The sequence below is a fragment of the Antechinus flavipes genome, chromosome 2 (genome assembly GCF_016432865.1).
Source record: "Antechinus flavipes isolate AdamAnt ecotype Samford, QLD, Australia chromosome 2, AdamAnt_v2, whole genome shotgun sequence".
NCBI classification, from domain to species: Eukaryota; Metazoa; Chordata; class Mammalia; order Dasyuromorphia; family Dasyuridae; genus Antechinus; species Antechinus flavipes.
The window spans coordinates 243,443,618-243,460,410 of record NC_067399.1 but is presented as its reverse complement, the minus strand read 5'-3'; the positions used below and the strand labels follow the sequence as shown (position 1 = coordinate 243,460,410).

General features: G+C 33.9%; 1 protein-coding gene across 1 annotated transcript in view; it reads right to left on the bottom strand.

Moving 5' to 3' along the window:
• Positions 1-269: 269 nt before the first annotated feature.
• Positions 270-16,793, bottom strand: part of CASS4 (Cas scaffold protein family member 4) — a gene marked incomplete at its 5' end in the record, with an annotated part of 31,167 nt that continues 14,643 nt past the window's right edge. The window contains 4 exons of the mRNA XM_051976626.1: positions 270-3,406; positions 6,455-6,529; positions 8,149-9,516; positions 15,465-15,536. Coding sequence (XP_051832586.1) covers positions 2,996-3,406; positions 6,455-6,529; positions 8,149-9,516; positions 15,465-15,536 — 1,926 coding nt within the window. The remainder of the gene's footprint in view (positions 3,407-6,454; positions 6,530-8,148; positions 9,517-15,464; positions 15,537-16,793) is intronic.

Here is a 16,793-nt window from a genome sequence, read left to right as displayed (position 1 = left end):
ACAGTTTACTCAGGCAGCATAGTAGAATAGGGGGAGGAAGGAAGAAAAGGATTTGGAGTCAGAAGACTTAAATTTCAATCCTGGCCTCCATTACTTGCTCCCTATAAGATCATGGGCATGTAACTTTCTGGGCTTCTTAGTTCTCATCTAGAAAATGAACAAATTGAAATAGATAATACTGAGGTTTCTTGTCAATTCTAAATTTAAGAATAAGATGAAGAAACAACAAACTATAATAAAAATTTTTGAGACAATAATAGAACTTGACATTTGTATAGCACTTGTATTGCTTTATATACTTTATTGGAAGCAGCTAGGTGACACAGTGGATAGAGCACTGGACCTGGAGTCAGGTAGAACTGAGTTGAAATCTGGATTCAAGTGCTTACCTTGTAACTCTGGGTAAGTCTGGGCCTGCTTCATTTTCCTCATCTGTAAAATAGGGATAATAAAAGACCCTGTTTCCCAGAATTGGTATAAGGATAAAAGGAGATAATTTGTGCCAAAATTTTGCAACTATTATTTTATCCGTATCGCAACTCTGGGATATAGGGTCTGGTCTTATGGATCCTTGGAATTTAATAAATTAAAATGATAATAATTACTATATAGATAATATAACTATTATTATCTTAATCTGTTAAGCACCAAGATTACATGGTTTTTCCTATGGAGTTACTTCCTCCAACCACTAAAAATTTCAACTCTTGTACAGCTTTTACTTGATGGTATTTGGATTCTGCTAGTTGTGGTGGTTCCATAATTCATTACTCAGCAACCTATCTGAAACTCATAGTTTGTATATATACCTGGTCATATTCAAGGTTTTTCTAGTTTGAGAAAGTTAGGAAATGTTTTCAATCATAACTAATACTTCATGACTCCTTTTAGAGTTTTCTTGGCAAAGATATTGCCAGGTTGTAGGTTGGTAGGACTAGGACAAATGTTTTAGAAACAAAGGTTACCTTCTTTCAATGAAGCATCATTGAAACAAAAAGCCACAACAAAGGAACAAAAAAGGAAACAAAAAGGTAGGAGTAGCAAAGATCTTAATAGTCTCCCTATAGAAGTCCCTACTCTTCCATTAAGTTTGGAATTACATTTCTGGTTGCTATTAAAACAGCCTTCCCTTTTTCCATTTGTGCTGTTTCCAAGGATACAAACATATATTTGGTGAAGTATGTTTTCTTACTGTGTTTTTGTAACACCCCCAAAATAGTTTTCCTTCCACTTTTTAAATTAAAATTTCAGAATCTTGCAGCTGAATCTACATATTGAAAAATTCCTCCCACCACCTCCATCTTTTAAAAAGGGAAGGAAACACATTTAGTTAAGAATAGCCTTTTTCTACTGTGGTTTTACTTCTTCAGTTTGTATTTTGTCTTGGGGAATAAAGATCCATGATTTGAACTTTTATTTTTCTTATTTAAAAAATACAAATACAATCGAAGATGTAAATTTGTTTTAGGAACTTTTGTATTACACGTAGGTTTCAGAGGCACATGTCAGTTTTAAGAATCGTCCATCTCCACCCTAATTCCACTGTTCAAATTTATGGAACAAATTTCACAAGAAGAAAAAATTCTTTCCATTCCAGGAGACTTAGCTAAATGAGAATCAGCAAAATTCTAGCAATCTTTATTTTGTATTCTGATTCTATTCCCTATGTGCATATGTGGCCAAGATAAAGAAGGCCTGGTTCTTATACTGAAGAATTCAAGGAAGGGTGTGACCATAGCCTGAAAAAGAATTTAATCAAGGGTTTCATAGAGCAAGAGTTTTAACTTTCTTAGTGGTGGTGGAGATTACTTGAGAATGCTTTTATAACACTTCCCTGCTATACTTCTATTTGTCTAAAGGAATCAACATGTGTTACTTTCAAAGGCCTCAAAGACAGTTTGTCATTATGGCAAATGGAGACAATACCAAGAAGTCAATTTTTTGGACATGTTCTGGAAACAGATAAAATACCAAATGTGAAAATGATCCTTTTTTAAATTATTCTAAATGAATTTTTTACCTATGTTTGAGATCAAACATCTTGGGACATAGATCTCTCCAAAGGACAAAAATGATGCTATAATTAATGCTTTTGCCTCATATTATTTAAATGTTATATTTAAATAAAACTATAAAATATACAGAACTGTGATGACTAACAATATAAAAATGTGTGCACAATATATGATTCTGTCAAAATGTCAAATCAAAATAAATTAACAAGAAATTCAAAAGATAAAATCCATGGATTTTGTGAATATAGTATGAATATTTAAACTGATTAAAATAAAACTTCAGCGGATGACATTTTAGTGTAACAAGCAATTACAAAAAAGTTTGTATTTTTTCCTAACAAAATAAATTCCAAAGAGGGAGAGGTCTGGTATGCTTTTCATAAAAAACGAAAGAAAAATGGATTTAAATATTTTAACCAATATAAAAATTAACTTCTATAAAACAAGCATAGGACTTAAGAGTCACAAGATCTAGTTTTAAATCCTGGCCTTATACTCATTAGCTGTCTCACTATGAACGAACCATTTAATTGCTTTGAACTTCAGTTTCCTATCTGGGTATAATAATACTTTGCTTCCTTTACAAGGTTGTTGTGAGGTAAATACTTTATAAGCTTTCAGGGGCCACATAAATAAGAATTTCCTATACTATCAACTCTTAAGAGGTCCAGAACTATATCAAATTTTATATCTTCCCCATTGCTTTGCATACAGTAGATGCCCACTAATAGAAAAAACTTGCATCAGATTACTACTTTACATGCTGATCCCAGACATGCTTAAAATCCTTGCTTAGTAATGCTTCACTTTGTGCCAGGGTTTCATATGGAACCAATGTCCTGGAAATTCCTAGCAACATGTGTACCGTAGTCTGTAGGTGCTGATACCAGCACCTAAGAGTATGGGCAGAAGCTAGTTGTAAAACTAACCCAGCAAGGATTGCTGAAGCTCTGTAATACATGGAGGACTGAATTAAGATCTCATTCCAGGGTTTCTCTGACTTGTCGTGTGTGTTTATACAGCTTCTCTGCTTCCTGCTGAAGTTCTTTCATTGCAGCATCATTAGGATATTTGAGGACGGCATTCTTAGTAGCCACAGCCAGATTCTTCAATAAGCCACAAAGCTGGCTGCTACTGTAGAGAATCTCATTGCGAACATCTTTTTCCTTTGTTTCTTGACAAAGGGAGTCCACCAACTTTTGGCCTATCATGATGATCAATTTACTCTGAGTGATAAAAATTTCAGGTGGTTGATTATTGCTAAGGCTGGTATTAAATATGCCAATGGCTTTAAGAAGCCCACCAAAGTAAAGTCTGCAGTGTTCTGAAAGGTTGATTTTCTTCTCTGAATCCTGACTACTCAGTTGTTTGTGGTTTGTAGAAGAAAGACTCTAGAAAGAAAAAAACACGCTCCTATTAATGAAAAGTAATTTTTATTGTTTTAATATTCAAGAAGGGAACCTGGTATGATATATAGTGAAAAGAACAATTACATGAAAAATTTAAGACTTGAATTTAAGTATAATTCTAGTAGTACTATGGCTAGTACATGCCAGTCATGCAGTTTTGGGCCTGTCTTTATAGTCAGGAACTTTTGAAATTGGAAGGGACCACAGCTAGAATATTAGTGCTCAAAGGGACTTTAAAATACAGAATGTCAAAGTAGTGAGGACCTATGGAACAAAGAATATTAGGGCCACAAGAGTCTAAAGAACATAAATTGTTAGAGATAGACAGTATCTTTGACTTAAGGTCAGATGGTTAAATGGGCTCCTCACAACTCTTTTAAATTCTGAGATTATTAAATATAGTCAAACAAGTTAATCAGGATGAGCCTTATAACTGCAGAGCCAGAAGCAAAGTAAAATGCAATTGGGAAATATTTAACCAAAAGAAAAATACAATAAGACATAATTCTAATATATGCTTTTTACCAAGTCAATGTGCAAATGGCAGAATTCTTTGCTTAAAGATTTAGTGGCCCAATTTCTATTTGAGTTTGAGATCACTGATTTAGTATAGGGCTTCTTAACCTAGTTGGGGGAGAGGAGTGGAGTAAACTTAAATGGGGGGTATCACATTTTTATTTTTATTAACCTCCAACTGAAATTTAGCACTTCAACTATTTTAAAATGTTAGACTGAAAAAGGAGTCCAAAGGTTTCACCAGACTGTCAAGTAGGACCTACAACAAAGGGTTATCAACCTTTGATCCAATGCCATGAGTTCATAAAATGTCATCTTATATAGGAGAAAATAAGCCTTAAAACAGAAATGAATTGTCTAAGAAGACCTATTCTTTCCTGGACACTAGTTTCCTCATGCATAAAACAAGAATAATCTCTATCATTCCTACTTCACAGGATAATTTTGAAGATCAAATAAGGCAATGCTATCGAAATGTTTTATCAGTATAAGGAGATACTATGCTATTCTCCAAATAAAGTTGTGACTACATAATATGGAGTGATAGGTAGATTCTGGACATCTTGATTTGAATTCTCCTAGAGATGTGACTATGGGGATGTCAGAACTTCTTTGTCTTAGGATTCTCATTTGTGAAATGAAGGTAATAAAAAAATTTCAATGCCCCAATGCATGATCATGAATACAAGTTGTAAATCATTGTGCAAAAAAAAAAAAAAAAAAAATACACACACACACACACATATATATCCCAAAACAGATAGCTCCAAAGTAAAATAGTCATTTATGATGAGTGAACATTGCATCTAGATATTAAAAACTTTCTGATTTAGGACATCATTATACACTGGGAATACTTAAGATTTTTGTGTTTGTCATTGATCCCTTGAGCAGTCTGGCAAAATTGGACTCCTCAAAATAATTATTTTCAAATGCATAAAATAAAATACTTGAAATTACAAAGAAAACCAATTATGTTTAAATAATTTTCAAAATATTTTTTAAAAACACACCCAAGGTCACAGATAAACACTTGACATATGGATAAAATTTGAATTAACAATCCCTAAATTAAATCCCAATTACATGTAAAATTTTTTAACATTTGTTTTTAACATTTTTGAGTTCCTGTGTCCAAAGAGCTTTACAATTGCATACTCTTTGGTCCAGCAATACCACTACTAGATATGTATTCCAAAAAAATTTTTAAAGGGGTGGAAGAAGAACTTATTTGTACAAAATTTGTAAATATAGCAGTTTTTTGTAAAGGCAAAGAACTAGAAATTAAAGGCATCCCCATCAACTGGGGAATGGCTAAACAAGTTGTGGTATATAATTATATTACAATATTATTATGCTATAGGAAATGACAAGCAGGCAGATTTCATAAAAACCTGAAAAGACCTATATGAACTAATGCAAAATGAAACGAGTAGAACCAGAAGAACATTGTATGCAATAACAGCAATACCATACAGCAATCAACTATGAATGATTTTGCTATCCTCAGCAATAGAAAGATCCAAGACAGTTCTGAAGGACCTATGATCAAAAATCCTATCTATCTACAGAGAAAGAACTGATGGTATCTGAATGCAGATCAAAGCATTCTATTTTTTACTTTATTTTTTTGTGATGCTTCCCCCCCTTTGGGTCTGTGTCTTCTTTTTCATTATGACAAATATGGTAATGTTTTACGTGATTGAACATGTATAACATATCAAATTGCTTACTGTCTCACAGAGCAGGGTTGTGGAGGGAGGAAAAAATTTGAATTTCAAAATTTTCAAAAAATTAATGTTTAAAATTGCCTTTAATGTAACTAGGGAAGGGGAATGGAACTAAAATTTTTTTAGTTCCAAAATCTCTTCTTCCCTCTCTCTCTCTTAGCCCTGCTCATTGAGAAAGCAAGCAATTTGATATAGGTTACATGGTATATTTCTATATTATTTCTATATTATATTCTATTTTCTATATTATTTCTATTTCTATATTTCTATATTAGTATAGTATATTTCTATATTAGTCATAACTATTTTTTAAAAGACATGAAATAACATTTTGTATGTAGTGCCTCTTTTTGTGATTTGAGATGCTTGAAATTTGTTATTAACAAATACCTAATTAACAGAACACGCTTCTCTGTGTTAATAGCTTAAGATTTAATGAACATACATTTTTTTTTTTAAATGAGGCAGTGTGGCATTGGAAAGACAGATTTAAAAGACAAAAAGCCAAGGTTCTAGTACTAGAGATGCCACTAAATATGTGGCCTTAAGTAAGCTCCTTTGCTTTTTTGGACCTCTTATTTCCTCCCTAGTAAAATGTTGAAGCTGGATCAGATGATTCTTAAAGTCCCTTTCAGTGCTGGATCTGTGATCTCAAAAGTCTTTTTAGAATTTTTTTTAAAATCTCTTAATCTGTCTTTTTGTTAGTGTGTTGGGTTGTTCATAGCATTTGAAGTGTTGTTCAAAGATAGAAACATTGACAGGAAAAATAAGTATCATACTGTACCTTTACTTTAAAGTCTTTTTTCTTTTCTACTTGCTTGAAAACTGGTTTCTGTACATCTTCCAGGTTCATTGTCTTCTGAAACACAAATATGCCTTAAAATAGTCATTTATTTCAAAACTGTTACAATCTCTTTAATTTTTTTAGAACCTTGAGATATTTCTCATGTAACCTTTTTACTGTCTGAACTCAGCTTATTTTTGGAGAAATCACAAGCTGTTCAGATAGAAGAATTAATATCGTAATGTAGTATTTGCCCTTTCTTTTTAGCTTTCTCTAAACAATATTGTATAAATTTGAAGATTTTTAGAAATATTTTGTATTGAATTTTGTATTGAAATTAGGACTTTTATATAGAAAGAATCAAAACATTGTCAGAGGCTACACTTGTTTTAAAGTTACCTATGGCCAATGTATAATAGGGACTTGCCTTCCATTAATTTTTAGTAGAAATCTGTTGTTCCCTAAATGTTAAAAATATCATCCATCTTATACAGAAGATCCCTCAAGTTTCTATACTGTTCCCCTTTCTCTTCTGGGGTTCTATACCATTGATCTCAATGTTCTCATTAGCCCTTCAACTGCACTTGTCAAAGGTTGTTGTTTGTCTTTCCTTCTGGAACAGGACATGATATCTGGGAGGGAATGCCATGACATGCAAGTGAATTGGATTGAAGTAAGGGAGGCCTATGCAAGGTCCCCTGCCTCATTTTTCCTTTCTAAGCCATTTGAGTCCAGTGGACAGATTTAGATCAGGACAACTGGAGATGGCTCTAGATGCAATAAGAGACTTGGCCTTTTTAAACTAAGGTCTTCCACAGATCTCAATTAAAGCTAGGTAGCAATGGAGGCAAAGAATCTCCTTTTTCATCTAGTCCAAAAGAAAAAAAAAAAGCTAAATAAATAAATGGATGGATCTGAGAGGGGAAGATCCTTAGAGTTTCTACTCAAAGCAGAAATGATTGCTATTTACATTCAATCTGAGTCAATCAGAACTGGGGATATAAAAGAAAAACTCAAGGATTTCAGTCTAATGGAGAAAGATAAATGCAAACTTTATATATGCAAGATACTTAGAGGATAAGTTGAAGACATTTAGTTTGTATAGTATATGTTTTGTATTGGTTTATTTGTTTATTTGTATGCATATAATTCCCTCATCCTCAATAAATGTTTTGAGTTTAGGAACTGTTTCATTTGTAATCTTTGATTCCCAATTACTGCTAGCCTTGCATATAGTAGTTGTTTAGACTGGAGACTTTTTTTTCCTTTTTTTTTTTTTGGCTGAGGCAATTGGGGTTAAGTGATCTGCCCAGGGTCACACAGCCAGGAAGTATTAAGTGTCTGAGGTCAAATTTGAACTCAGGTCCTCCTGACTTCAAAATTGGTGCTCTATCTACTACACCAACTAGCTGCAGCTACCTGTTTAGTAGTTATTTAATAAAAACCTGTGAATGAATAAATAAATATTATTGAGTTTTCCAGTTTAATGCCATTTTTATCAATTTTATTTTCTGGCACATTGTATTAATTTTTGTGTCTCCCCACCCCAATTCCCTATTACTCTTAAAACAATAAACCACACCTTTTTTTTTTTTCCTGCTAAAAGAGATTCTGTAAGTTGCATCCAATTTAGTTGTCACAATCCAAGCTGTTTCTTCTTTTTTTAAAAATAAATTTCAATAAATTTCACTAACCTGTGATTTATCTTGCTCACAGACATTCCTCATATTCCTACTTGATGGCTCAGAAGAAAATTTGCTTTCCCTTGGCTTACCAAGAGCAATAGTTCCTTGTTGCAAATCAAAATCTTTTCTTCTGGGGACCTGAGTGAATGTTTCAAGTTTATGATCTGTTTTCATCTCTTCTTTCTCACAGTTCTGTTTAAAAAGGAGCTTCCCATTTGCAATGATGATGGAGACAAAGCGCTTGATGTCTTCTGGAATTGTCCGAGCCACCATGACAAATCTGTCCAGATCATCAGGATTGTTCTGAAGTTTGTCAGTAATAAGAATGTCCAGAGACCAATTGCAGTTATTCAGAGCTTCCCTTGTTTCTAGGAGAATCTGGTAGGAATCTGAAATAATCTGTAGTTGCTTTTTTATCCTGACTTGAAGGTTATTGTCAGTGAGATTGCTAGCATTCACACTGACCAATTGGGCAAAATCCAGAAACTCTCCCAGTGATGCCTTGATGTGGTCAGCAGCTCTATGGATTCCATCAATGTTTGCTTCCAAGTATTCTTTGAATCTCCACTTACTGCTCACAAAGATCATTAGACTTGCTATAGAGCTAGCTACTCTGTGCTGTAGATCTGTTACCATTTCTTTGGCCAAATCCAGATCCAACATAATCTCTTTGCCTGGTTCTTCCGATGAGGAAATAGATGAGGGATCAGTAGAAGCTGAGGAGCAAGAAGATATACTAGTTCTGCTATCTATACTGGAAATTGATAATCTGTCTTGCTCGGAGAGCTCAGGGGATATTGATCTTGGATGTCTTGGTAGCCAAGAGGGAACACGATAAACACAGTTTTCTGAAGCATCATTTTTCTTTTCAGGATCTTTTCCAAGCTGAGAAACATTCCCTTTGGGAATGTCATAAATGTTGGGCTTTGTGTTCTGCTGCTCTACCCGAGGAATCAGAAAACTGGGGGGAACAGCATATTCAATTCTAGGTTTCAAGGGTAGTACATCTCGCGAGGGTGGAAATGCATATACAGGCATTTCTGGGGCACTGATTTTTTTCTGAACTGGGCATACATTTCTGTACTGGTTATCCCTTTGTGGTTGGAGTGTCTTTGATTTATCATTTGGTGAATTTTCTAAGGTTGATATATACCTAGGAGGTGGGATATCATAGAGCACCTTCTGTTCTGGGGAATTTGATGGGGATGCTTTTTTCAAATCTGTTTTTTCTGGAGACACTGGGGTGTCATAAATCCATTCAGGCTTCTGAGGACTGGGCAAAGTGTTATAGCAGACTTTTTTAACAGATTTTGTTGATGGAGAAACAAAGCAGGGCATAGAAACGACTCTTGCAGTTGGAGGGGGTACATCATAAACCTATGCAAGAAAGAACCCAATAAAAATTTAATAACAAGAATATCTCTCATAAACAAAAGCTAATTGTGTCTTTTATAATATATTCCATCTCCTGACTAGGGCATTTTCTTTTCTCTCTTTCTTTCTTTTGCTTTGGCTAGGCCCAATTTAATGTTTACTGAGCAAACAAGTGAAAAATTATTTGTGTTAATTGTCAGATGTTTTACTCTTTCTTTAGTGTTCTCCAGCCTGCTTAATTTTTTCTCCCAAAGTTAACATATATTTTATTTTTCCCCCAATTACATGCTAAAACAATTTTTAACATTTGGGTTTTTTTTAAGTTTTGAATTTCAAATTCTGTACTTCCTTTTCCCCTCCCTTCTCCTCTTCCTGAGATGGTAAGCAATCAGATTTAGATCATATATGTGTAATCATGTAAAACATTTCCATATTAGTCACTTTGTATCAAAATACTTGAATAAAAGAAAGAAAATTGAAAACGGCATGCTTCAGTCTGTATTCGAACAATGTCAGTTCTTTCTCTGTCCTTCATTAGTCCTTTGGGATCATTGTATTGAATCATTATATTGTTGCGAATAGCTAAGTCATTCACAGTTTTTCATTGAACAATATTGTTGTATAATATTCTCCTAGTTCTGTTCACTTCACTTTGCATCAGCTCATATAAGTTTTTTCAGGATTTTTCTGAAATCATTCTTCTTGTTATTTCATATAGTACCATAATACTCCATTACAATCCCATATCACAACTTGTTTAATTGTTTTTTTGATGGGCATCCCCTGGATTTCTAAATCTTAGCCACCACAAAAAAGAACTTCTATAAATTATTTTGTACATTTTTTTTTATGTCTTTGGGATATAGATCTAGAAGTTATATTGTTGGATCACAGGGTATGCCCAGTTTTAAAGCTCTTTTGATCTAGTTCCAAATTGCTCTTTAGAATGGTTGGATCAGTTCACAACTCCATCAACAGGACATTAATGCCCTAGTTTTCCCATATCTTTTCCAATGTCCATCATTTTCATTTTTTTTTTTTTGCCATATTAGTCAATCTGATCAAGTGGTAATTAAAGTGGTACCTCAGAGTTGTTTTAATTTGCATTTCTCTAATCAGTAGTGATTTAGAGAATTCTTTCTAGTGACTATAGATAACTTTGATTTCTTCTGATTAAGGAATTTTCATTGACTCTCCTCAGAGCTGGAATGCCCTCTTTCATTCACCTTTTCCTTATGGCTTCCCTGACCTCCTTCAAATCTCAGGCAATTGGGGTTAAGTAACTTGCTCAGGGTCTCACAACAGTAAGTGTTAAGTGTCTGAGGAAGATTTGAATTCAGATCCTTCTGACTTCAGGGCTGGTACTCTATCCACTGCATCAACTAGCTACCTTAGGGTAGTCCTGTCTTTTGCCAATTATTTTCTTATTCTGTTTATTGCTAGTGCCTTCACTCTGTGATTATTTCCAACTTACCCTGTATATATGTATATAATTAATATATATATATATATATAATTTATTATTTGTTATCTTCTCCATTAGAAGGTGAGATCTTTGAGAGCAGGGATTTTTTTTGCCTTTTTTTAAGATTCCTAGTGCTTAACACAGGACCTTTATATAGTAATCTTTCTTGACTGATCATTTAATTGTGCAATAACTCAATATCTCTTTTGAACCTCACAGTTTTACTATGAAATAATATGAAATAATAAGACAATTTTTTTTCATAGGGAGGTTGTGGTATGAGGAAGCAATTGGGTAAGTGACTTTGCCCAAGGTCACAGAACTAGTGTCTGAGGCCAAATTTGAACTCAGGTCCTCCTGACTCTAATGGGAGTCAGTGTTCCGTCCACTGTACCACCTAACTACCTTGACAAATATTAATTCCATTATGGTTTCCTAATTGGTCACTCTGCTTCAAGTCTCTCTTCACTCCAGTCAACCCCATATAGCCATCAAAATGATTTCCCTTAAGTGACAGTCTGACCATGTCATTCCTCTGAGTAGTGACTATTGCTTTAATGACTCTATTGCTTCTAGGATAATTTGGGTAAATTTTAAAGCTCTTTGTAGCTTGGCAATAGCCTATCTTTCCAGGCTTTTTACTGGGTATTACTACCCTTCTCATACAACCTAATAAAGCCAGATCTTTAAACATAGCAGTACTCTTATTTTCCATCATTTCCCTTTGTTTACACAGGCTATCCCCTATGACTTGAATATGCCTTTTCCTCATATCTGCTTCAAAGAATCCTTCTCTTTATTCAAAATTTAATGTAAGCACCTCCTTTTCTATGAAGCCTTTTCTTGTCCCCCTAGATGCTAGTGTACTCCCTCCCAAATTACATTGTATTTATATTATTTATTTTGTCTATTCTTCTACATGTACATATTGTTTCTCTTGTTAGCATGTAAGCTTCTTGAGATCAAGGACTTTTCAGTTTTTTTCTTTGCATTCTTCTTGCCCAAAACACTGCCTGAAAAATATGAGGTAACTAATAAATGCTCCTTGATTGATGTGCAGATAACTGCCTAAGCTGGTCTGTCTTCATCTGCACATCAATCAAAGAGCATTTACTAGATACTTTCTATGTGCCAGGAGTAAGACTGACAGTCTCTCCCAGTTCTCCTTTCCTAATTTTTTTGCTCTTTTGCCTATATTAAACTGAAAGCAAAAATGTTGCAACAGTCTAAAACAATAACAATGGCTCCCATTCAAGGTCTATAAAGCACTTTCTTCCCATTTCTTGATTTTAACAGTTGTATGGAACAAACAAACAGGTGTAAGAGCACCTGACCATGAATTTTTGCTTCAACTTAGATATTGCCAAAAGATATAGATTTACAGAACCAATAATAATTACAAAGCCTGTCAGCAACTATCTTATAATAGTAGCATGCTTTAATAAATATGTGGTTTTTCTACCTCGTCTCTTCCTAATCCAGTTTATTTCCATTCAGCTATCAAATTGATCTTGTTAATCACAAATCTGTGTTACACACTTAATCAAAAAACTTCAGTGGTTCCCTGTCATCTCCAGGATGAAATTTAAAATCCTGTATTTGTCATTCAAAGTCCTTTACAACCTGCCCCCTCTTACACTTCTAGTCTTCTCACACCTCATTTGCTTTATGTACTCAATCCAGAGACACTGCTTTCTTTTCTTTTGCCTCCTACATGACTCCATCTCTAGACTGTGGATATTTTCATTGGTTGTCCCTTATATCTAGAATACTTTTTCTCTTCATCTCAGTCTCCTGGACTCCCTAACTTCTAGTTCCAGCTAAAATTCCCCTTTCTCTAAAAAGCTTTTACATTCCCTCTTAATCCTAATTATAATGCTTTTATTGATTATCACCAATTTATCTTGTAAATATCTTGTTTGTATATAATTGTTTTCATGTTGTTTCACCCATTTATTTTTACAAATTCTAACATTGAGTGATTACTTCCCCCTCAAGATTCCTATAACTTAGATGTATCATCTAGCTATCTAGCTATAGATTATGAGTTCCTTTAGAGTAGAGATTGTTTTTGACTTTCATTTTATCTTTAGCACTTTACATAGTGCCTGATAAACAGTAGGTACTTAATAAATGCTCATTGACTGACTGACAGATCTCATTCTTGTGAGTATTCCTGCCAGTCATGAAGGTCAAGATTTAGTTATGCATACTTATCATTTGTGACTTTTGCTCATGTTCTTCCATTTGTTTATCAGAGGAGATCTTTCTGTTAATTATATGATGGTAAAGATGCAGTTTATAGTGGAATATCACTTGCAAAAGCCTGACTGTGCTTTTTGATGTATGTATAATTATCTTTTAAAAATTGTAAAGAATAGAAACTAGGTTTATGGATAAGTGGTTATTGATGTTCTCTCTGTCATCTTGTTTTGTAGTAACAAAGTCTAAGACTAACAAAGTCCATCTTTGGAGTCTTCTTCAGATCTCTTAGAAATTAATTCCTTAGAACCTTCAAAATCTTTCACCTCCAGAGTAAATCTTTAACCTCCAGAATAAATCTTTGTTCAGCCGGTACAACTGCTTTTCTTCCCTCTTTGTTTTTTCAATGGCATTTGAGACTATAAAATTTGAGTATAAGTATACTACTTCCATTGTTTTTGATATGAAAAAAAGAATTTTGTTGGCTGTCTTTCCAAAAAGTTTATTTAAAATATTTTTTCATCTTCTTATTGCTATTTTATAATGTATCTGCTTATAATCTTCCACTTTTTTTTCTTAAGTTTTTAAAAGCATTTTACATTCTAAACTTGGCTCTTTGCTTTGTCAAGTCAAGTGTTTACCAATTAAGGTGGTTTGTATGTGCTTTTGTTTTCTTATGACAATTTACATTTATGTAAGTATCAGATTATTTGCTGACTATGATTTACATTAGATAAGCTTCTATATGAAATTTTTATAATTACTGTCAATGCCCTTTCTTCTACCGGTGTCCCACTTGTTGGTTTTAATAACATGTTTAAGTAGGTGAAGCCAGAATTGTTTTAATTAGATATTATATCCTTTTTCATTTTTATTTTTTATCCTAGTTTTGCATTAATTTTTATTGTTCCTCTACCAAATTAATGCCCTGACTCTACAGAGAGAGCTTATGGGTTATTCTCTGTCTATTAAAATATAATCAATTTTCCTCCATATTAAAGCAACATGTATTTTGATATTGAGTCACCTCAATGCAAAGGTGAGTATAAGTAAAGATGCATTGTAGAACAGTGATCCCATTCTTTCTTTAATCTTCCTTTTTTTTCCCCTTTAAAAGAGAAAAAAACAAGACAAAAAATATTCCACCCTTTTTGTTATATTTAGATTTCTTTGCCAAACTCAGCCTATAATGAGTTTTGGCATTACTGGAACTCTATAGGATCATGTCTCACTTTACTCCTTCTCCTTTATTAACTTTCTTCTGTTGTCCTTTCTTCAATTTTCTGTGTGTGCTTTTAAAAAATCTAAATTGGTTGATAAGTTCATTATGTATCAATATTGGTATTTTTACACAACTTCTTCTTTTCTTTTTCACTGGAGTTGTTTCTTTTTATGTCTTTAGAATTTCATTTATGAATGCTTCTCCTCATTCCTGAGCTGACTTCTCTTGTAGTATTTTTAGTCAAAGGCCATCTTTCCTTTCTTTTAATCTTTTAACATCTATTTCTTAAAAATCTAAAGTATATCCTGCTTTTCTCTCCTCTATCACTATCACAAATTCTAATGTTGAGTGGTTGTTTCCCCTACAAGATTCTCATACTTTATGGATATCCTTCCTCTCTCTCTCTCTCTCTCTCTCTCTCTCTCTCTCTCTCTCTCTCTCTCTCTCTTCTCTCTCTCTCTCTCTTTCTCTCTCTGTCTTTATTCATATCCATCTATCTTATCTACCTCTAGATCTAGACCTGTTCTCTTAACTTGGCCAGTGTGGAAGTGCAGCTAAGGACTAATCTCATTGCTGATTGGTAAGAAATTTTGACTTGTTCTTTTTCCAGCCTGGCCCAGTTTACCCTTTCTTAGTTAGAGTGGTGATCTTAGTTCCTCATACTGTTATATGAAACTCAATGTAGAAATTCAGTAGGCTTTATCCCTAATATTGTTAGCGGTGCTTGAATTCAAGTAAACCGCCAACCTTAGCTTCCCAAGTATCAGAGATTATAGAGATGCACCACCATAACCAATCATTTCTCTCTATATTTGTTTTTCAGATTTTCAGATTTCTGATTACACCAATCATTTCTGAACCAGATAACCCTTTTAGTTCTGAGACTGTAATTCCATGAGTTGAACCTAACTGTTTTGATTTCAAATACAATTCTTATTGCCCTGGCAATAGTTGCCTCCTTCTTTTGGAGTCAATCTAATATAACTTCTGGTCTTTAAAGCTTTTTAATAACTTCACAAAATTATTTTAAAATATTTATATAATTATTTATATCATACTCACATGGCTTTTGGAAACTTGGTTTCCTCCCTTTTCGGAGTTGGCTGGAATGTCATACACTTGTTGCTTCTGTTCCTAAGATAAATTTAACAAAGGAGAAGAGCAAGATAATCACTAATCTTTTTTTTATTATACCTTTTTATTTACAAGACATATGCATGGGTAATTTTTCATCATTGACAATTGCAAAACCTTTTGTTCCAATTTTTCCCCTCCTTCCCCGCACTCCCTCCCCCAAATGGCAGGTAGACCAATACATGTTAAATATGTTAAAGTATATATTAAATACAATATAGTATACATATCCATAGTTATTTTGTTGCACAAGAAGAATTGGACTTTGAAATAATGTACAATTAACCTGTGAAGAAAATAAAAAATGCAAGCAGACAAAAAGAGGAATTAGTAATGCTATGTAGTGGTTCACACTCATTTTTCAGAGTTCTTTCGCTGGGTGTAGCTGGTTCTATTCATTATTGAACAAATGGAACTGATTTGATTCATCTCATTGTTGAAGATCACATTCATCAGAATTGATCGATGATCACTAATTTGATTGAATTATGTCATATCCTCCTCAAGTCTCTCTTTAACCCAAGTACAAATTCATGAAGAATTAAAGGAAGTTCTTGTAATTATAAAGTGCATACTCCTATGGTACTAGTGTCATATATTGATATAGAATGTATTTAATTTAAAATATACTTTTTGTGTATTTTATTTATTATTTTGTGTATTGAAGGTGGTGGAGAGTCTTGTCAGGAAATTGGTTGAGCTGTCCCCAGTTTCTCTCTGAAACAATATGAAACCATGACTCTAAAATTTTCAGGGGTCCTCAAACTTTCTAAATAGGGGGCCAGTTCACTATCCCTCAGACTGTTGGAGGGCTGGACTATAGTAAAAACAAAAACTTCATTTTGTGGGCCTTTAAATAAAGAAACTTCATAGCTCTGGATGAGGGGGATAAACGTCCTCAGCCGCCGCCCGTGGGCCGTAGTTTGAGGACCCTTGCATGATACTGGATTGATAGAATCTACAGAGACCGAATCAAACAATTTTTCAGCTCAAGATAGATTGGAAGGACTTTAGCAAAGATCAGTTTCACTTGAGTTATAGGAGAGTACGGTCCAGCACAGTGTCTGGGCAAGCCAGCAAGAGCTGTAGCTGCGGCACAGATAAGCAACCAAAATCCCTCAGGCCAGTGATGGAGTCTCTAATCCTAGCACAGAAGGAAGGAAGAAAAGAGGGAAGGAAAGAAGGGAGAAAGGAAGGAAGGGAGGAAGGGAGAAAGGAAGCAAGGGAGGAAGGGAAGGAGGGAAGTAAGGAAGGGAG